At 37.8% G+C, this 22,948-nt stretch overlaps 2 protein-coding genes and 1 non-coding gene across 3 annotated transcripts; 2 read left to right on the forward strand and 1 right to left on the reverse strand.

Moving 5' to 3' along the window:
• Positions 1–279: 279 nt before the first annotated feature.
• Positions 280–12,305, reverse strand: Polr3H (RNA polymerase III subunit H). The gene is made up of 5 exons (XM_071584611.1): positions 11,336–12,305; positions 11,087–11,270; positions 10,820–10,987; positions 6,965–7,131; positions 280–3,720 (listed from the first exon to the last, which is right to left on the reverse strand). Exons 1-5 carry the CDS (start codon positions 11,444–11,446, stop codon positions 3,670–3,672), a joined length of 681 nt encoding a protein of 226 aa, XP_071440712.1. The 5' UTR covers positions 11,447–12,305; the 3' UTR covers positions 280–3,669.
• An 828-nt stretch (positions 12,306–13,133) lies between these two features.
• LOC139688448 (5S ribosomal RNA) lies at positions 13,134–13,252 on the forward strand. Its single transcript, XR_011700752.1, has one exon. It is a non-coding gene; the product is annotated as a 5S ribosomal RNA (ribosomal RNA).
• Positions 13,253–15,110: 1,858 nt separating this feature from the next.
• Positions 15,111–21,775, forward strand: Prosalpha7 (proteasome alpha7 subunit). The gene is made up of 7 exons (XM_071584682.1): positions 15,111–15,216; positions 15,618–15,700; positions 17,369–17,492; positions 18,228–18,329; positions 18,461–18,604; positions 18,686–18,798; positions 21,341–21,775. Exons 1-7 carry the CDS (start codon positions 15,196–15,198, stop codon positions 21,516–21,518), a joined length of 765 nt encoding a protein of 254 aa, XP_071440783.1. The 5' UTR covers positions 15,111–15,195; the 3' UTR covers positions 21,519–21,775.
• Positions 21,776–22,948: the final 1,173 nt, after the last annotated feature.

Consider the following 22,948-nt stretch of genomic DNA (forward strand, 5'->3'; position numbering starts at 1 on the left):
ACAAAGGTCGCAATAGATAACTTTCTTCCCGCTTTCAAACGAGTTGTCGCAGGAGCTACACAAATGTGACGCCATAGCGTAAGCGTCCCGGATGTATCATCATCATTATATAAAGCCTAATATAAATGTTTTATACCATTATTTTTGTAAACACTTTAAATAGTTATAGGTACAAAAAAAAACAAATGACATTATCCTGTCTACAAATTTGGAAAAAATAGATAATTTTAAAATTTAAACTTTTAATTTCAGATTAGAAAACATCATTTATAATTTTTTTACATTATTCATTTTGTCATAATTAGTTTACATTACTATTCCTTAGCTTGCACAAAAAATTAAATGCTTTTGACATTTTTTAAATAGCTACACTGAATACACTGAAATATGTACTCCTGTTCCAAACACAAAATTTTCCCAGGAATTAGCTACTACTACTACTACTCTTATCCTAATCTTCTAAGAGGGGACCCTAGGAAGAAAATATTCATTTTTTTTGACAAAGTCGGACAAATTATAATGCAATAATCCTTGCCTCTTTCCAAAGCAACATTAAAAGGGCTACTACACAGAATCCCATACCAGAGCAAAGATAAAATGTTTCATTTCCATTCAAATAAATTATCATGTGCCAATGGGAAAACCATTTAGGACAAGAGGGACGAAGCAAATAGAGCCTGCTACAAAGACGACCTCATAGTTATACAAAGACAAGCTTGTATGTAATAGAGCGATGCATGATAAAGTGTAAGCTTTTATATAAGCTTACGTTGTCACGGCATCTGCTATGCAGGAAAAGAAGATATATCACAAGGCAGAAAACTCCTTTTGTTCAAATAACCAAAATGTGAACATATAATTAATTTCCATCATGAAAAATTGTCATCAATTAAACCATAAACACAGTAATCAACCTGAAGGTCGGTTTGGTAGGTGATGGTAGAGATCACCCAGTACTACGCCCTATACGGCGTGTGAATATTCACACATCAGGGTAGGGGGGCCAGTTCCTTTCCCTGTGCCGGTTATGGTTTCCCAGGAAGATCTGGTACCCCAAAAATCACATAGCTTGGGTGGAGCTGCAGGTGCCCCGAGTGCCTTGCACGGGAATCGAACCCGTGACCCTCCGGTCAGCAGTCCAACGCTCTACCCAGTGGACTATCGCGACCCGCTGTCATCAATTATAGGAAAGCATAAAAGATACTCAAACATTGTCTACAAAAGCTTTTCAATGCACAGAATATTACAAGTCTGAGCAATTTAACACCTGGTCGACAGATCGTCCTGTGGCATTCTTCGCCCATGCCCCACCAAACTAAACAGGGTATGGCGCATATCTCCGCACTGGATGTCGCAATTGGAGTTCTTGAAAGCTATAAGCATCTAGTAAACAGTCATAACCTCAAAATGGCCGAGATGGTAAGTACAAGTGCGGAGTACAATCAAAGAGCCATATATTATCAGAAGTGTTCGTACTAGGCGTTATATTTCGAAATAGTTCGATTCCTCTGGTATCCCAGATCAACTGTTTATGATATTGTGGCTAAGCGTAATGCTTCGGAAAAGTCTGGAGAAGGTTTTGCTGACCCGGCAAGGAAATCTCATTCGAGGAAATTGTGCTTGTCCGGATTTCAGCACCGCACCCTGTACATCAGCCCCCTGGCCCTAAAAGGGTTAAAGAATTGGTGCAGTTATAATGAAAACTTCGTTGCAATTTTCCACAGTTAAAACTTTATTGCCGACCATGGTTTCAGGACAATTTGTTTTGGATAAATGTGACTTTGGCCCAGAGTCATTGAAAGCAAGCCTGTGTGCAAGCTCAGCGACACAGCAGAGGAGGGCATACTTTTCAAGTCACTGCTCATTGCCCTCTCTCAGGTTTATGAGCAGCAACCAAACAAACCTGAATTGAAAATCATCCTTATGGAATTCATCGATTAACATACTCCTTCACATCAATGCTTAACAAATCAATGATGGAAAACCATTCAGCGTGAATGTTAGAGCTAAACCTGAGGCTATTAAATAATGCAGATCACTGTCTAAACAGTGAGTTATTGTAAAATGTAGCATGGAGTTTAAGGATATTTTGAGTTAAGTTAGTTGGAGCTTAAGTAAAGTTTTGTGTGGCGCCATGGACCACTAAAAACTTACCCAAACCCATTGGACTAAACGTACATGTTGAATAATGCTGGCAGGAGGTTGCATCCTTATCACACTCCTCAACTAATTTTGGCTATTTTTCATTCAAATAGTTGTGCCTTGATCATTGCAGTGTGGACAGATTATTTTTCTCCCCTATCTCAATACAGGGAAGCACAGTAAATAATAGGACATGTGTGGGTAACACCCTCCAATATTCCCATTTTTTTCTCCCTCATATTTGTATTCCTACGATTATGCTTAAAGAGCTGTAATTCAAATTCAGTCCTCTGAAATGAGCAGTTTCCAATTAGAGTTTCTCACCTATATTCATCTTTTTGTTGGCAATTATTCCCATAAGTTGTTTTTTTATCATTCACCTGAATAGTGTAGGTACATATATATTTATTCATTGGCCTATGCAATCGTAGAAATGACATCCATGCAAAGAAAGATGGACATAGAAATAGAAGCTGTACATCTCTTTAACTCAGGCTTTTGAGGCATACGAGCCAAAAAGTGAAACTGATGAATATGAAGCAGGCAGAATGAGAAATGATTCAGCCCAAGATCATGTGGTTCATTGTGCAGCAGGTCGAAACCCAAAAACCAAAAGCCCAATGGAGGGAAACTATTTTTTGGCATTATTCCCTGCCTGAAGCAAAGTAATGCCATTGGAACATATGCACACAATATTCTGCACACGTGAGTTTCCTTGCTCTTTGTTTTGCGAAGTTATTCAACAATTGGCAGATGAAACTATTTAATGTATCCAGTATCTTAACAGATTGAACAAAGGATCACTCGTGAAATGTTTCTCTTCATAGCCACAGTTGTGCAAACGGGACATGATACACAGGATCTACTAAGAACATACGAGCGCTTTTGGAAGTTTCATACTTCTTTACACAGCATTACTGAGGGATGCAACAAATTACTTTTAATTCTTTGCCATCTTAATTTCAGTGACACAACTGATAAGCCAAATAGTAATGGTGAGGACTATGACCTCAAGTATAAAATTAGAACAGTTTTCGACATACTGAACAGGGACTACACTAAGTATTATGGATCAACTGAGCGCTGTGTAAAAGGTGAAGCTTAGCTGGCACCCCGGTCATGGCAAATGATTTTTACACTTTGGAAATTATTACAATGTCAGGAACATTACCGGATGACTCTTAAAGGTTAGTGTTTGGACACCTCCCACAGTTTCTTTGGAATAAACAGAAGATACGCTACAGAATTTTCAGCAGTTTGTTTGGAGCCACTTTTCTCTACATCCAATTTCAAAGAGAATAAATGGGCACATTTTAAATTCCTCTCACACGTACACACACACCTTGCAACAACTTTTACTGAAACAGCATGAAGTCATCTCAAATGCAGCACTTTGAAAGGAAAAACACTGTACAAATGCCATACATCCATGGGCGATACATCAATGCAATACCTCTCGTGTCTTTCACAAGCAAGATCCCATAAGGCCAAATGGCCCTGTGATACTTCAATAGATGGACTGACTCATTAGCTTGACCACCATGACAGCAACCCCAGTCCAGGCTCATTGATTGTTCCCTGCAAAGGCAGACAAAGAAAGAGACACACACACACACACATTAGACACTGAATGAGCTTTAAGGTCCAAGAAACGGAAATATATTGAGTGATAATATTTTCAAAGGTCAAAAAAGGGTTGAATTGACGTACAGGATGTTCAGGAAAAGTAATCAAGTGGTGACATTTTCTTATCAATAAGAGAGCAATGATGGGTTGGTTCCATATTTTCTCATTTCTGTTGCCTGCTATAGCTAACACCTTTGGTTCTCATTTCTTGTTCCAATAATAAGGTTTTAGGGACTTATCAACCTATCAAAAGCTGCAATGGTAAACAAAAGCTTAATCTCCCTCAAAGAAACATCAATTAATTAAAAGTTCTACACATGGTTTATGAGAAGTTTCATGTTCTCGCAGTTTTAAAAACATTCCTAATAATTTTTTAGAGCTTTTCAAACAGTACAACTCACCTGCTCACACTTCAGCGGTTGCTATGGCTAAAATTCATGAATTGCACTTTGAATTGGTTGACCACTCACCGTATACACCAGATCTGTCCTCCAGCAACTTTTTCCTGTAACCTAACCTTCAATCTTTAATTGGAGGACAGAAATTTTTATTGGACGAGGGCATATCGCATACACAAACACATGACTGAGAATTCTCATTAAACAGAGCAGATAATTCAAAACATAGTTAAGTTATTACTGCAGCAACTCATAGCATCACCTAGATGGGATGAACCAAATAGCCACTGATTTCTAGTGTTTACCAGAAGTACAAGTATGAAATGTGGATTTTAGAAAACAGATGCTGCACCAATGCAATTTTTTTATAAAGATTTGACTCTTATGCCATTTTGTTGTGCCATCAACAACTGTCAGATGTGCAAGAGATTACTTGAAAAAGTATTTGCCCAATGTTGTGTTGCTGTGTTCAATATGTCAAAATTTATACCAAACAAAGAGAATTCCCGGACAGCATTAATTTTTTGTTTTCATTTGACGAAAACTGCTGCTGAATCATACTGATTACTTCGAGAAGCTTATGGTGAATATGCTCCACAGCAAGATACATGTGAACAATGGTTTTGGTATTTCAAAAGGGATGACTTCGATGTTGCAGACAAAGAACACAGAAGACTGACATTAAGTACGAATATGTGGAATTGCAAGCATTTTAGGACAAAGATGATTCACAAACACAAAAACAACTCACAGAGCAATTGAGCGTTAGTCAACAAGCTGCTGTTTCCAATCGCCTCCGAGAGATGGGAAAGATTGAAAAGACCAGCAGATGGGTACCACCTGAGTGGAAAGACAGGCAGATGGATAGGTGCAAAACACTTGTGAAATTTTGCTCACAAAATACAAAAGGAAGTCGTTTTTGCATCTTAGCGTCACTGGGGATGAAAAGCAGATTTATTTTGAAAATTCTAAGCACAAAATATCATGGGTAGACCCAAGTGCACCATCCATATTGACTACAAGACCAAATCGCTTTTGCAGAAAGACGATGCTCCTTGTTTGGGACCAGAAGGGTTTGGCCTGTTATGAGCTGTTAAAACCAGGTGAAACGGTTAGTAATATACATGCAACTAGCAATAATAGTTCGATTTGAACCGATCGCTGCTTGAAAAAAGACCAGAATTTCAAAGGAGGCAACACATGGTCATTTTTCTTCATGACAATGCTCCATCATATACGTCACAATCAGTTGGATGCATTCAGCTGGGAAGTTCTACCCCATATGGTTTACTCATCAAACTTGGTTCCTTCCAATTACTACTTGTTTGCATCGATGGGTCGCGCACTTGCTAAGCAATGCTTTGGTTCAGACAAAGATACGAAAAACATGCCTTGATTGATGGTTTGCAGCAAAACGGAAAGATTTTTACTGGCATGGTATCCACAAATTATCTGAAAGATGGAAAAATGTCTAACCAGCAATGGAGCATGCTTTGAATAAAGCTTTTTTTAGTTCTTCTGGATTTTTTTGGAATAACATCTGTACATCATACTTGTACACCAGGTTAGAGTGGGTGAAAAAAGTTAAAAAAAAGCAACTATCATAATGTCATTTAAAAATCTGGCATTGGTAATGCGCTAGATGGATATGAAAGTTACACTGCATTAGAGGAAAGTGACAACTCCAAGGAAATTATTTTAGCAGCAGTGAATAAGGATTGCTGGGATTCTACAATCGTAAATTCTCATCTGAAAGATCAGTATGTCTTATGATTCAGGAAATTCGGTATCACTTCCCTTACTCGAATAAACAATCATCCCAAAAACTTTTCTACCCCATGGCGAGATGACCGTCATTAATGATCAGAGAGATGCCAAGAGGGTGAACTTTTGGGAATGTAATATTCTAACACAAAATGCAACAATTTCACACACATTGACTTTTTAAATTTTACTTAAAAGGTCCATTTTATTATAGCCTGCTCTTCACCACAAAAACCGACTCCCAAAGAAAGCCAATAGATAATCCCACTGATTGGCAAAAGGACGGATTAGGAAACTTACACAATGGCTCTTCCTGTTTAATGGTAAAAACGCAAAGAAAGGGAAATAAAGACAAATCCTCTTTTGTCCTGCCAACATCCAATATTCCACCAGCTAGTTGGCAATATACATGGGTCAAATGCTTCCCACAAACTTTCAGTTCCAGTTCTCTGCTTTATTTCTCGGTATAATTCATGAGGCGTGTCAATGCCGAGGACTGGGACACAAGGGGAGAGGAATAGAATGGGGAGGGTTGAGACAGAAAGGAGGGGCGATCGATATTAGGAGAGGCACACATCACACTCAGTTACTGCACTGGGGCACTTGCTGTCACCGGCAGTAGTGCCATCGCAGCAGGGAAGAATCGTACCACAGACCTTTAGCCTAAATAAGGCACGTGCAGAGCATGACTGGCCTCAGTCCAGGTTATGCAGGACCCTGGATTGGCCTGGTCCAGATTCGTGAAGGTTTACCGCATCAACTCCTCCTTCCATATGACTGATGGGATTACCACTAGGCAGACCTGGTTTACTTTCAATTCTACCAATACTATCCCGCCATTTATCTTTCCCACATTCATTACTCTTCTCCCAATTCCTAATCATTCTACCCCACATTGATTCTCTGCCCTTGACTAACATAATATATTACCATGCATTACTGTTCCTGTATCCCACTTATCCCTTCATTATGGCAATAATAACAAAAATTATTATTAAACCAGTGGTTACTGATACTTTTGAACAGATACGTGCAGTGAGTGAATAGGGCACTTTGGGCTCCAGTTCCAAGGTGTCCGATGATGTCGTAGCTTGAGGTGCTGGGGCCACTGCTGCAGCAGAGCCATCTGCCGTCAAATCTGGGAGGCCAGGTGTTGTATCCGCAAATGCTTCTGATGTCACCCGAAATCTGATTGACTCACCTGAAATATTCACCATGTATTAGAACAAAACATTCCACCATGTGTATGAGTCAATTTTCTCATGATTTTTAATAAAATTAAAGGTTATCCCTACTTTAATAATTAATATTGTCCATTAAGGCCCTCTCTCTCTAGTGCTCAAGTCATTCCCAAGCAACCTTTTCCCATATGCCATACTCAATTTGCCACTTTCAACTCCACCTAAGGGAGGTCAGTTGTGGTGATAGATTTACTTAGCCTGACAGCAACCAATGTATACAGTGTACCAGGTGTTTAAATATATTAATAAAAAAATAAACTTCATTCACCATGTCAACACACAACTGTGGGTGAAACGTGGATACAGTACTACAGTCCACGGACAAAGAAACAGTCAAAAGAGTATATTTCTAAAGACAAGAAGGCGAAGACAGTGAAATCGGCCAAGAAGTTGATGGCCATGACTTTTGGTGATAAATGCTGAAATGTTCACACTGATTATTTGCAAAATGGACAAACAATAAATGGAGAGTATTATCCATCATTACTGCACCAGTTGAGAGAAGAAATCAATAGAAAATGTCCTCATTGGGCAAATGAAAAATTCTCTTGCATCAAGACAATGCACAGGTACCTGTGACGCTTTTACGGCAAAAATTATAGAAATCAGTTAGAACTATTTCAAATATCCTCTGTATTCATCAGACTTAGTCTCCAGTGACTTTTTTAAACGCTAAACTTAAAATATGTCTCAGTGGAAAATGATTCCCTTTGAACGAGGTTATTGCCAACACAGATGTTTATTTGGTGGACCTTCAGGAATCCCACTTTTGGATGACTTCAAAAATGTGGAGAAATGCAGGGAAAAGTGTATCAAGCTAAAATGAGTTGAGGAATAAAAAAATCTATCAAAAATAATTTTTTTTTCAAAGGACTTATTGAATGACCAGCATACAAACCTGCATGACCTGCAAGGTTATACGAAACTCTGCTTTCAATCAGAAAAATTTAATTTACAGAGTAATATTGGTTCAGCAATAAATTTTTAACACGATTTTCAATTTATAGAACATGGACTTCAAACAATTTCATGAAGTGAAGCCTAGAAGTGTTAAGTATAGCATATTATAGTTCTAATTTCTTATAAAAAACATGCAACTGACAAAAATTCAAAATTAGTAGCGAAGGTTTACAATGACTGCAATATTGTTCACCTAAAATCCAAGCTACGAATTTAAGTCTTTGTGGGGAACATTCCAACCCATGCTGCGACACCTCATAACATGGATCTAAAGAGTGTCTGCACCCTTTCCAAGATGTTGAACAGGACGTGAAGCAGTTCAAGGGCGAGTTGAACGTCCTCATTAAATATTCCATCTGCAGCATCACGGCATACATCGAACCAAGACTTAGTCAGAACCATATCGAGGAGGGCAATGATCAAAGAATGTGGGCCTTCTAACAATAAAATGAGGCAGACCTTTGACTTGTGGCCTTCCCTCTCAATGCTAATAACCCCTTTATTGCTCTACAAGTCATTATACCACAGAGCCATCTGCAGTGGTACTAGGTAGGATACACCAACACTTTCACAATTTTTAGCATATGGTTTGGTAGGTTATGTGGCAGGTCAAATCTCAGGGAATTTAAGAGTAATAACAAAATAAATCTTAAGGAGCAGTTTTTTCTGATAAATCCGCAATTGCAAAATTAAACCATCTTAATATTATCACACTGCATTGCACCAGGGTCAAAATTAAGACTTCTGACAACGACCAAAATGGCTAATTCCAAAGAAACTGCGGGAGATGCCGCAACAGTAACTTTTAACGGAGTCATCCCCTAATGTGCATTTCAATGCAACAATTTCCGAGTGTAAAAATCATTCGCCCAGTCCCAGCAAATGAATTTTACACTCAGAAATTGTTGCATTGACCAAAATGGTTGGTATTAATTGGCAAAGAAAGTTGGATTTCGAAAGATATAGTAGATGGTAAAGTCTTTCTGAAAGGTCATGATACAGGCAAGTTAGGAATATGAAAATAGGTGGTCGAGTGTTTATTGTGCAGCCAGCACAAAAAACTGTAGCCACATTTTGGTTGCCAATAGTACAGAGATTGTATGGCACAAAGTGGATGGGTAGAAAATGTCACTCATGAGTTCTTCAGCTATGTGGGTCACTTGGTATTGTGCACCAGTATTGCTGGTGGAGATATTTGGAAGGAAATAATTAAATCTATTGATCATGTTTATGCTAGTAGTATCAGCTTTAGGGTAGGCAACCAACAATTGAGGTCATTGGCGTCATTGGGGAGAGATGGGAATAGACGGAGGGAGGAGAAACCTGGTGTCTGCATAAGCCTACTCTTAGCGAATGGTGCCAAGAGGTCTGCAGTTTAACATGCTATCTGACAGACAATGTACTCACTTGAATTGCTCTCCACAAAGCACCCCAAGTAAGAATCAGGATACCACTGAATAAAAATCTGCAGTCTCCAGGATTCAAATCCAGGCCTTCTGTGAAGCCAATGCAATAGTCACCGCACCATCTCGATCCCCCCCTTGTCTATACCGACAGTAACAATGTTGCCCTTTCCTGCCTTTGAAGAGTGTACAGTTGGGCATTTCCCCTATATTTCCTTCACATAAGACCACAATGATTTTGGGTTATTCCATAATCATTCACATTAAATTTTGCTTTTAAGGGTAGCTAAGGCTTTTTTCATAATCTTTTACATTTTTGCTCAAAATTCTTTGAGTTCACAGCCTGCTGTCTTCACTAGATTTTTATCAATACCTTTTTAACTATTTATAAAATGTAAGTGATTTTTTCTAAGTCTCCTGATGGAAAAAGGGCCTCCTCCTCTCTTTTACCATCTTAATTTCTTGCTTTAGTGTTGGATTTTTACGGAAATAACTTCTCCATGGCATCACATATAACATTCTAAAAACATTTTACAAGTGTGTTTTATGCCAGCATTATGATTTCCAACCTGAGTGATTACAGTTTATGTTTTGATTTCTCTCAAATACTATTACAATTCCCTTTATTAAATAGATATACGTTACAGTTTTCCTTAATCTCCTGGGCGACCTTAATTTTTATTTCAACTAATATGGGCTTGTGATCGCTAACATCCTCCTCCTAAGTTATATTAATATCTCTGGGGTATTAGTCTCATATGTGCTGGTATTTTGTTACCTCATGTCAGCAATTTTATGGAGAAGAAGTAAAGGGACTCAGTTGAGCATCTACCTTTTGCCTTACGAGCATGTCACACTACCCTTTAATTCATCATTCTGTAGACCATATTCTTTCTGATCCTGATGATTCCTCGGGCCTCGATTTCTAAGTGAAATATGCTGCTGACTCCAATTACACAGCAGATAATTTAATAATAGGTGGAGAGGACCTAACCTGGTGTTGGATCACAGTGCACCGGTATATGTGCCTGTACAGAGCGCTCAAAACTCGAAAAAGAAACAATTGGGGCATTGAACCGGCTAACACTCGCCTTCGACTAAACTTTCCTAGGCCCTTTAAAAACCATTCCCCAGAACAGAGCTGCCAAACCCTCTTTAGCACCACCAAAAGTGCCTCAGGGTTTTTGTTTATAATCTCCCGTTTCTACACAACCTGACGGTGTACATGAAGACATCCAACACCGGCTTGAAGGTAGTCATAGTGCATGGTTATCTGCCTACTCACCTGGATCCATAAACAAATTATGTTTTTCTGCGTCGTCTTGCCCGCTTTCCTCCGCGGCTCCATCTGACTGATATTCCCATACCCACACCTGTTCAACCTCATCAAATCTTGATGGGTACTGCAAACTTAAGGGAGGTATGAGGATATCTTCGAAGAAACCTAACGTAACTGGGTCGCAAATAATAGAGAGAAATCATATGTTAGAATGTTACATTAAAAATGAGTTTTCTGAAACTTCGAAGAATAAACTAACGCAAAGGTTCATACCCAGAACGCCATCACGACTACAACTTCGGATCTTCCCCACCAGTATTTCCTCCATGAAGGGTCGAAAGACTACACAGCGGAAATTTACTTTGGTATGAGAGGCACCATCACCAGGAAAAACATACGAATCTTCCAATTTCTTCAGATCTCTCAAGGCAACCACCAAACCAACCCCCAAGACCACCTGAAAACAACCTTAATAAGTAACTCGTTAACAATTAACGACATCCCATCTTCACCTTTACTCACCTTGTTCGCTAATTTTTTGTTTAATTCGTCGTAGATAGCATCGTTCAAATTCATATGAAATTTATAGGGTGGAATTCGAACAACATGCTTCATTTCGGCGAGTACAAACATGTTTATTTCCTATGGCTCGAACAAAACAAACGAAGAAATCTTTCACAGGAATCATAAAAGAACAACCACTTGCTATGAGACAGGGACAGTAGAACTATCAACACAACAGCACGTGACGCTCTGCATAACCTTAATATGACACTATCACCAACCACCTACACACTACCACCACATTCACGGATACGTCCCCCTAAATGATCTAATGGCCATTACTACGGTAGCTTCCATTTCCGTGGTCCTAGTCGTGCAGAGCTGTATTCCGACTCACAGTAGCGGAGAATGTTCGTCGCAGAACATCATTTGCCTATTTAAAATGCGTCTGCGCTTGTGTGGGCTCTCTTGTTGAATTCATTGCTCATTTATTTCGGCAGAGGCATTAACCAACCGAGCACCCAATTTCAACATTAAATTTACTGTGGTTTGTTATGGGTAACGACTTCAGAGTTTGGGAAGAAACTTTGATGAAGAAAAGGAAAGAAATAATACCTAACATCATTCGACAATTTCAGGTTTAATTAAAGGGTGATAGCCTGAGCATTAATAGCGCATACGAAATAAACCGTTGACACTTTCGTTTTGTTTATGAAAATATTTGAGGTGTATTTCCTGGCATTGGCCGTATACCATTTGCAAAAAAACTAATTCGGGATTAAAATATAAGTCAGATTAGTAATTACAATCATCACAGTAGTATATGCGCACATACTCGAATCCGCATGCATTGGGAGAAATTAAATTGACATTAAGAAACATTATGCAACGACAATAACAGAGATGAAGACTCCTACTATTTTCCACTAATTAACTATTATAGATAATTTTAGTATTCTTCGTCAGTGTTATTATGTAACAGTACCTCCGAATTACACCAAAATCTGTAATTTATACATGCCTGTATGATGCAACGACCTTGCACGGTCTAATTAAGTTAAATTTCATGTAAATACATAAGGTCAGTCATTTCAATATAATGATAGAAGATGCTCAAATTTAGAATTAGTCTGAAGCTCAAGTCACAATGAATGTCAATCATTAACTTCAGCCCATGTAGGAATCCAATGAAGTACAAATGGAAAACAATACCGAAGTCGTGATAATGTACCTATTACATCTACTTTAGTACATTTGCCAAATTACTACTAATTATTTAGTTTAAATAACCACGAGCTCTGTCTCAAGATTTTAAAACTGCATTAACCCTCTTTACCCACGCATGAAATTGAATGAAATCACGCGTCCCTTCCGTGTGACTCAGGGTATTTCATTAATTACCTGTTATCCTTACCGAAATTTCCATTTGTTATCACGCTCTCCAAACAAATTTATGGAAGCCTTTACGCAGAGATTTGTTTTGTTGCTATGTGAATGAAATGGCCGCTCTTCATTTAGTCTACATTAATTGTAATCACTTCGTATTTTTAACGGGGTAAATTAAACATTGTGCATGCTTAATTATTAAGACCTAACGAGTATATGGAATGAGTAATTTAATAGTGAAATTAATGTAGCTGATCAAGAGAAACTATAACCGACAAGAAACAAGATAACGAGAACATTGAAAGGGATCAGGCTGTTTGGAATGTGTGGTACCAGTTATTAACTAAATAAAATATAATAAGATCCAAGAATGCGTGGGCATGTATTTCGTAAACTTATTTAAAACCTTAAAACAATTCTTAACTTAGAGGCCAACGACCATACCACGATGAATACACCGGTTCTCGTCCGATCACCGAAGTTAAGCATCGTCGGGCCCGGATAGTACTTGGATGGGTGACCGCCTGGGAACACCGGGTGCTGTTGGCATACCTTTTTTACGCTTTTTTTGCCGTTTAAAAACAAATTTTAGTAGTTTTCTTACATTTTCCACCTATTGGTACCTTAATTTCACCATTTTTACAGGCCCTTTTTACTAATTTCAGATGTTTTACTCTATAAGTTCGGACATTTATACATCTTCAAGGCTCTGATTCACGTGAAAGTTAATCTAGAAACTTACCAATCAAGATCTCGCACATCCATAACTGCACCACAAGGACTAAAGTTTAAGCTTTAAGTTTTTCAATGAGAGAACTCATCAATATCTTAGAAAATCAAGAAAGGATCCCAAATTTCCCTGAGATGCTGTCATGGTCACGACTACCTTCTGTTTGATCTCCCACTGAACTGGCCCATTGGTGCATTATATAAATCTCTAGTAAAATATGTGCTTTTTCTAGCCTCGTCTTCGTGTACACAAAGGGACCCTATTTTCATCGACCAGACATCCATTCCCTTAACACAAAAAGCGACGGGATCTTAAAAGGTTTCGGCAGAGAGAGGGTTTTTGGTAGTGCTTTTTACTTGCTAAGTTTGGCCGCCGTCAGTTCATAGCTCCCTCCGAAAATTATACTTTCCAACATTCGGCTCCGGCCAAGTGCATGCCCCCCCCCCCCCCCCCAAAGAGCAAAATTTTACCAGTTATATGATGACACAGTTCTTAGCGGGTATATCGGAAAAATATAGAAAGATATCGGAAATAATAATGTCGAGTCACTAAAGCGCGACCGCCTTTCCCAATGCCTACGCATATTGAAAGGGCGCCACACGAGATTCGCCTATTGTAGTACTCTAGGAGTTTTGTGAATTAGAAAAAATATAACGGATACCAACTATTTCATGCACTCCCATGATTGCAAAACTAATTGATTACTGTTACGGAGCTACTGATTAGAGCATACTAACAGGTGAAAATAGTGTCGGTAATTCGTAGGTGTTATACAAGAGGATGGATGAGGTTTACATTGAATATCTCTTCTTTGTTACAAGGATTAGGGTGTGGTATATGATCAATCAATTAAGGAGTTAGTGTTAAAGAAGTAGTTATTTATTGTGATTATGAAACTTTGTTTCTATTTTGTTCTTTTACTGCACTGTACAGAATGTTTGACGTATAATTCATCTATCCGAGGAATGATTTAAATTATGCCTCAAATGATGCGTGGCCGATGGAATTGACGTCATTTACTGTCACCAGAAAAATGATAATTCAAAGTTGGGTCGAACGGCCGCGGTCACTCCTGCTTCATATATTCGCTGGCTGTCTTATTTAATAATATTCGGTACTTTTGGTTTGATATACTACCCGCAGTGCTCCAAGATGCCTCAAAGGAAATGCTCAGGCTCAGGCTGAGGCGATCCAATTGACTCGAGTCAGTAAATTGAATCATTCGGCTCACCTCTGCTCTGTACCCTATGAGAGTAGTATATGCATTCACATGTACATATGTGCTCCATGTGCATATATGTACTCTGAAGCAGGAGCTACTCTTTCGGAAAGTAGTGGGAGAGTTTGAAGCTGTCTGAAGAGGCTTTCCAAAATGTTAATTTTAAATTAAAACTTTGAACAATCTTGATAATATGTTATTGTTTTTCATAATTTCCACTATTATTGCATTCTATTGTACCTCTCATAATTTACATTCATCGGTGAAGATTTAAAATTAGGTATTACTGGGATACATTTGGTTCATGAATATTTAAATTATCGAGTCATTGGTGTGAACCAATTCAGATAAATCGAATCATTAAAATGAATTGCAACCTGGAAGAAGTATCGAGGTAAGATGATGGTCGAAAGCAGTCGAGAGTATCTACTATCGATTAAATCGAACAATAATTGAAATACGAATATCAGAGAAAGTAAATTTTGGCATCTCATTGTTGGTGGAGTGTTTTTGTAAACTACGTTACTTTGCTACTCGTGAAATATGAGTTCAATCGGCACTGGCGTAAGTTACAGCATCGTTTATTATTTCCAAGATATAGTATTATTTCTAATTGACGTTAACGTTTCTCCTCTTCCGTCAACATGAAAGTTGTCATGACTGAGGAAATGTAACTATCTCAATTTTAACGATAATATTTTCCGTCGTAACCCTTTGTATGTTTATTAATAATAGAATGCTAATGTATTTTAAGTTTTACTACGACTTGTGGGTCTATGGGTAAAATTTCCAGCTTTGCACCATCTTACCGGCATTGCCGTTTAACCTTTCATCTTAAACATTCCACACGTGGAAAATCTACGGGAAAAAGCTTCGGAAAAGCAGGAGCTAGCTGTCGCAAACAAGAATAATATCGTTAAATCAGTATTAATATCTGTATGAATTATTTTTATGTTCGCTTACAGTACGACCTTTCAGCCTCGCAGTTCTCACCCGATGGACGAGTTTTCCAAGTGGAGTATGCCCAAAAGGCTGTAGAAAATAGTGGGTGAGTAAACATTTTTCTACCAACGGCAATATTTCCATTAAGTTTAAGGATATGCTATTGTAGAAATCTACTTTCTTTTTGTGAAATTATTGGATACGTTATTTTTGTGATAATAGTTATGTTATACTAAAAATATCCTTCAATTACGGTTATTCCTATTGTTTTCAGTGCTAGTCCAAAACCTGAAAAATATTTGTGTTCAAAGACATATTAGACATATTGAAATCCATTAAGCCGTAATCGAATCTGCCATCCACAATTCCACGCCAGCACTCTGCATCCGAAAAATGTAAAACATGTTCAATCTTCGCCATTCCGTGTCTTCCCTCTCATTTTAACAATTCTCTCCCGTCGCACGGTAATTTCGCATGTGCATCCCACAATATTATCTACCAACTAAACAGTAAACTCTGTCCCTCCTTCAATCCTGGGCATTAAAACACACCCTCGAATTTCGCATAAACAATCACCGCACCATCAGCAATCAAGAAAACCTTCCGAATTAGACTCTACCAGTTCCTAGTGAGTGGAGCATTTCATTTTATGCAATACCAGAGAAATTTAGGACCTTAAAATGCACCATCTGTGGCTCTAGCCAAATTAGAAACCCAATTGACTGAAATAATTCCTCTTATATCAATCTAAACCCTCCTGTCAGTGTAGAGGATTGGCTGTATTCTCTTGAAACTTATGAAAAATATGAGAATCACTATGATAACAGTATTGCAACAATGAATTATGAGGGTGCTGACTAGAAAATACAGTTATACTAGATTTTAGCATTTTTTTTAATATATTCAATAGCATATGCTCAAGGAAAACTATTGTTGGAAGCACTGCTTTCAAGCATGGACATTACACCAAAATGACTAGAATCAAAGACTTCTCCATGCTACATCCTCGTGTCTGAATTTGGTGCTGCACTAATGTCATAATAATGGAGTTTTGAACAAACAGGGCACTGGAAATCGGCAAAATAGCTTCAACAATAATGAAAAAAGGCACTGAGATTCTGCCTCTGATAAGTAGCTCAATGTGTAATTGAAAAGCAGAGTACAAATCATCCTGAACTAGAAAGGAAGTGTTAAGGCCAAGGATTAATTATATGAGGCAGAAGATGAAAGAAATGCAAGGAACAGTGAGATGTAATAAGAAGATTATTGGAGTTGAAACAGGTGATGCAATTTAGAGTGGTTGCTACAAACCAACTGTTAGATTGATAACCCACGATGATTATTAAGCATTCGTGTATTTTTTTCACCCTCATTTTACGTGCTGGTCACACATTCACTTCACCATGGCTTTTGCATTGAGACGTACCCCGACTAGAATATGACAGTGTATACAATATTTTATCAGAGAGTTGTGACTGCAGGCGGCTCTGAATGCATACTTAATGGAGGGTTGCCACTGTTAGGGAAGACCCAGTTGGTGCCAAGCCTTCCTGCCAAATTGTGAGTGATGGAGCTGCAGGAAGCAAATTGCATTGATGTCATGTATAGGAAATTGTTTGACAGAATCAAGCGGTTCTTTGAAAGAGCTCCAGTCACCCGCATAGTAATAGAAACAAATCGTTTAGGGGTCCATTTTCTCTCATCATCATTTTCATCTAGGCAAGGGGCAAGTTATTTCCTTGCAGTTGAACTGATTTCTCATTTTCAATTCCAGAACTGTCATTGGCTTGCGCGGGAAGGATGGCGTTGTGTTTGCAGTGGAGAAGTTAGTCACATCCAAACTCTATGAGGCTGGTGCCAATAGGAGGCTATTTAACATTGATAAACATGTTGGCATGGTAATTATTTTTTAATCCACAAAATAATAATCAAAATCATGGCTATAATAGTTAATTAGGTAATGCATCAAAAGACTGACGTTTTGATTATTGGAAGAAGCATTGTCATGAAGGGAGGGTGCATGAATGCATTGTGTGTCCTCCTCCATGTCAAAAAAGTGCACATAGTGGGTGAAAACTGGGATGGGCTACTTATCCAGCCAGGCGAAGGTGTTGCTGACCCCTTATCTGCCCCCAATCACCCTGTTCCTTCAGAATTGACGTTAAAATATGGGTCCCTAGATTTTTTATGTATTCTTCCTTCGGGGTGACTTTCCAAGGGAATTTATGTTATCGAAATTCTCCCATCATTCACTAATGTCACCAGATAACTGCTCAGTTGGGAATCATTCATTTTCTTCCAAATTTTAGGAACATTTATGAATATTTAAAAAATCAGAAATATGGTATGATGCCAAAGAGTTATTGTGTGGATAATTTTTGTAGCCATGAGATAAGTTTGTGGGGCCTATTTGAAAAAGATTTAAACTCACATATGCCAAACATGAATTTAAGAGTTCATGGCATGCCTGCAAAATATTAAAGATCGTAAGCATGAATGTTACGTCCACTGTTTGCAGGTTTTGTGATTGAGAAGTGGCAATGTGAACCTGTTACATGTTTGAGCGCCTCCTTACTCTTAGCTTGTCCATATTTTTTTGTAATGTCTTACCATAAAAAAAATTACTTTTTCAGGCAGTGTCGGGACTATTGGCTGATGCTAGACAAATAGTAGAAACAGCTCGCATAGAAGCCTCTAATTATAGGTCACAGTATGGAACTAACATCCCACTGAAGGTAATTACTGACACCTTCCACTGGTTATGTTTTTTTGTATTTTCTTCTGGTAAGAATTGATGTAGATATATGAAATAAAATAATCCCTTCTTGAAAGTCTATAGTGTTGGTGTTTTTCCTTATCATTACAGTATTTAAATGAAAGGGTATCAATGTACATGCATGCCTACACTCTGTACAGTGCCATCAGACCCTTTGGCTGCAGTGTTATTTTGGGTTCGTACGAAGATGATGGCCCTGCTATGTTCATGATTGACCCATCAGGAGTTTCTTACGTAAGTGTTCATTATAATTCATATTATAAAATCGTGATGAGAATGGGTACTTTCAACCAAATGCTCCTTAATATTTTCTAGGGATATTTTGGATGTGCTGTGGGCAAGGCCAAGCAGGCAGCAAAAACAGAAATAGAAAAGTTGAAACTCCAGGATATGAGTTGTCGAGAGCTTGTCAAGGAAGCAGCAAGAATGTATGTATCAACAGTAGATTGCAAGCCTTTCATTGTTCATTATATTGTTAGCTGTCTTAAATTCTTAATATCAATAGGTTATGCACTAACTTTAGTAAACAATGCCAAATCAAAATATAGTCATTCTCTTCTGCAGGATTCTCGTTTCTATGGTGGGTGTCCTGTCACATCCTGCCATTTGCCCTATAATGTAATATTAGCCTTGGGGAAGAACAATGTATTAAAACACTTTTGCAAATTTCTCTGCATTTTCTGTGAATGTTGTTCTAACACATCACATGTCGCACCTTTTGGAGGCTTGCAGAGATTTCTGTGGTTAATAGTCAATTGATATAATTGAGGGATATCCAGAATGAGATTTATTTAGTCTCCCTGAAATCGTGATATCTATTGCTCGAATTTGTGATATTTATGTATCAAATTCCTTAGATTATCAGCTACTGAGTGGAAAATATTTACATATTCATTGTTCTGCCAGGTTATACAATTGATATAATTGGCTAATAATTAAATTGTCATGATGCGCCTAACATAATTGCTTCATCGAGTGTATTCACTTAGCATAAAGCACTCTGTCCTTCCTGTGGGGGTCTTTCCTGATGAGAGGGATGGAAGAAACCAGTTTGAGTCTTCCCCTAGCTGATCAGCACTCATACTCTGTTGGAGAGTTGTTGTGAGAGAGAGCAAAGGAAATCGCCCTCTCTCTCTCACTTGCTCTTCTGCTCAGCTTTGTTGTGTAAACCCCTGCTTGTCATGCCAGTCTAATTTTCGATACACATACGCTTCACTGTATATACCCTTTAAGGGTATATATTGTGAGGCCAGAAGAGGATGAAAATAACCTTAGAAAATAAAAGTAAAGCCATTGACAAGCAATAACAAAGTGTGAGCGTGGCTGATCTAGCATGCACGCAATTGGTTGGCATCAACAATTTGCACTAATTTCACCAACAAGGACAAAATTAAGGAGATAGATGTGACAAAAATAGTATCTACACAATGGTTATGTATTCTCAAAGGTGTTGAAAGATTGCTTCTCATGTGGATAAATGAAAAGAAATTGCAAGACTGGACTATAAACCAAAACATAATTTGTGAGGTGGTGAAAATGATTTTTTCGGACCTTGTTAAGTAGATACTAGGATCATCTATTTCCAAAAAATAAGTATTAAAGAGAAACTTTGGGTGGTTTATGAAGTTAAAGAGTACAACCGGCATCCACAGCATTGTGTAGAATGGTGAAACAGCAAGCTTTGACTCAAAGGCAGCTGAGAACTTCACAGATGACTTGGACTAGCTTGTTAATTGTGACGAGATGGGACTCTTCTGGAAAAAGATGCAGTAGCGAACCTATGTAACAGCTGAGGAGAATGCATTTCCTTGCCATAAGCCAATGAAAGGCCATCTCACGCTGGCATTCTGTGCCAATTCAAGTAGTGATTTGAAAATGGAACCCCTGCATGTTTACCTTTCAGAAAAGCCATGAACCTTCAAGAAGTGTAAAGTCCCTAAGAGAGGAGGCTAAATGTGATGTGTAGCTGATGAGAAACTGTTGCATGGTGCATTGAGAAGCATCATCATCACAAGACAGTGGCTAAGTTCACTAGAAATTTATAAAATTATAATGACATGTTGCATTTTCACCAAACTTTGAAGCGGCAACAAAAACAAATGCCTATGGACAGCTTTCTAATAAAAATAATTAGGCATGTATCATAAATAATAAACAAATTATTTCCAATTATTTCTTCCAAAAACTGATTTCATATTCCAGGCTGGTTACTTCCATGATAAAAGAAAAAATGAAGATGATTAGTGATCCTAAACGATGCACTTATAATTTTCTTTGAATAAACCGTGTACATTATTTATTTTTTCTCGTATGGAATGCATAATAGTATTATACATAAATTTATATTAGAAATTTTTTTTACTTTATAAGAAAGATTCCAGGATGAATTATCCTCGTTCTATTAAGTTCCACTGTAACATTTTGAATTGGATGTGCCAATGGAGAAGTATCAAATATGTGTGCTATACTGGTTTGGGCTTGTTGGGTTAGTGGACGAGAGATGAATCACCAAATGAGAAAATGTTCTTAGGGAGGAAAGGATGAAACTAGAAAGAAGCTATTTAGCTTATTGTGGCATTAAAAGACTCTCAAGCATGAGGAATGAAAGGATTCTCAAGGGCACGAGGTCGTGCAATGTGTGAATATGACGGAGGCAAAATTAGTAGGCCAGGACAGCAGTCTGGAGTAAATTTGTGAAAGGGAGGACATAATTTTTAATGAATTTCTCAAGGCATGAGTAAGACTACAAATTTGTATTTCCCAAAGTGACTTGAAATGAAAAATTGGCAGGTCTTCCACTAGCTCCTCTGGTTCACATTTGGGGTCAGGAGTAACATGGACGGGCTTGCCAAATACCTCAACAAAGTGATCTGCCACTATTTTTCCACCTCTTGTGCATACTATATATATTCTAATTTCACATTCTCAAACAATCATATTTTGAATTTAAAATTGAATTTTGTCTTTTAGCATTTACTTGGTCCATGATGAGCTGAAAGATAAGACCTTTGAACTGGAGCTGAGTTGGGTCGGAGCGGTGACCAATGGACTGCATGAGAGAGTACCTGATGCTCTCTTTGCGGAAGCTGAAAAATCTGCCAAGGCAGCCATGGAGGATGACTCCGATTCAGACACGGAAGAAATGTGATTTGTGGTGTGAGCAAAATATCTATGGGGCAATTGCAGATGCTTGAGTGTGCTTTATGACTCCAAGGACTTGATGGATGTGGTGCATAGCAGATAGCTATGGAGCTAAAGCTAAAAATGTCAAATATACACCAATCATCCAGGATTTTTATGCATTCTTGGACGTACATTTGTTGAAGTTCTGCCAATAAGATTTCTATTAAAAGAGATCAAGGAAACCTTTCTTGGTGCTCCATTAAATTAATTAATTAAAAATAATATACATTTGATTAAAAATATCCTCTTCCTACACTTTATTTCATTTATTTCTGATACTAACAGGTCATTACTGTTTTTACGGTTGTATTGGTAATTTGTCTTTGGTGACTGGGTCCTTGGTAGCGTCCATGCAATCTGAGGACCTACCTTAAGTATTGTTTTGAATTGTACAATTCTTCACCAACTGCTAGTGATTTTTTTGCTTTAAAACTTGGATACTATTTTCTCCAGGAGATGTAGTAATGGGTTCTGTGACCATTCAATGGCTGTAGAGGTGAAATCATGAGTTTGAAAGCCAATTTGTAAAGCAAGAACATGTGAAATTCTTTTATGTGCAACGTCTAAAAACATGAGCTAATTATACAGACTTATGCTATTGATATAATAGGATTCACCTGCATGCCGTTTATCAAGGCCCGTACATCATTTCCTTAAGATTCATAATAAAGGTCCTTCTATGTGGACATGTCAAATCATATATCAACATTATCACTGTGCTCTATAAATTTTGAGTTCCTATCCACAAAAGAATTTATTCAAATTAATGTGTGCATTAAAATACTTTTGAATGGTCGTTGTACATTTTTGGCCTTGGATTCATAAGAAATGACAATAATGTTCATTATCAATTCAACATAGCATAAATAAAGAAACCATACGCTAATGGAGAGTGAACAGTTCTGGAGTAATATTTAGGTATCCTTTGAGTTGATATCTGTATTAAGGCCGCTATCCAGCAATTTTCACTTATGCAATTTATTCATTTCGTAATACATGTTTCAAGCAGTCCCTGCAAGTCATAGAGGAGCAGAGTTAGTCTCCACAATTGCCATGGCACTTTTTTCCCTCAACATACATCTAAAATATGGGAGGATGCTTCTTATGCACTGACAATCAAAATTATTGGCTTAAATTTAAGGTGGTTTTTAAAACTTTTGGTTTATTTAATATACCTATACAAATACTCAATTGCATTTTGTCTTCTTTTGAAAGAATGGTTTAGAATAAATCTTGCCATGATTTTTTTGTTTTGTTCCAGTGCATTCCAGTAAAATATTTTATAAAAGGCAATGTTTTTAACATGTTTTCATGACCTTAGTTTATAATAAATAGTGGAAAAGTCTCTGGAATACTTGGGAATCCTCAGGATACCGTACTGATTAATGTATTGTG

The sequence above is a fragment of the Hetaerina americana genome, unplaced genomic scaffold (assembly GCF_022747635.1).
Source record: "Hetaerina americana unplaced genomic scaffold, ioHetAmer1.1.p SCAF_2, whole genome shotgun sequence".
Classification (NCBI taxonomy): domain Eukaryota; kingdom Metazoa; phylum Arthropoda; class Insecta; order Odonata; family Calopterygidae; genus Hetaerina; species Hetaerina americana.

Bases quoted from the DNA above. Each gene is read 5' to 3' on its own strand.
- Polr3H (XM_071584611.1), bottom strand. From the start codon at position 11,446: ATGTTTGTACTCGCCGAAATGAAGCATGTTGTTCGAATTCCACCCTAT. The intron at 11,271-11,335 runs GTGAGTAAAGGT...GGTTGTTTTCAG, and splicing joins ACAAAAAATTAGCGAACAAG to GTGGTCTTGGGGGTTGGTTT. The intron at 10,988-11,086 runs GTATGAACCTTT...TTTGCGACCCAG, and splicing joins TAGTCGTGATGGCGTTCTGG to TTACGTTAGGTTTCTTCGAA.
- Prosalpha7 (XM_071584682.1), top strand. From the start codon at position 15,196: ATGAGTTCAATCGGCACTGGC. The intron at 15,701-17,368 runs GTGAGTAAACAT...TTTCAATTCCAG, and splicing joins AAGGCTGTAGAAAATAGTGG to AACTGTCATTGGCTTGCGCG. The intron at 18,330-18,460 runs GTAATTACTGAC...TTATCATTACAG, and splicing joins GAACTAACATCCCACTGAAG to TATTTAAATGAAAGGGTATC.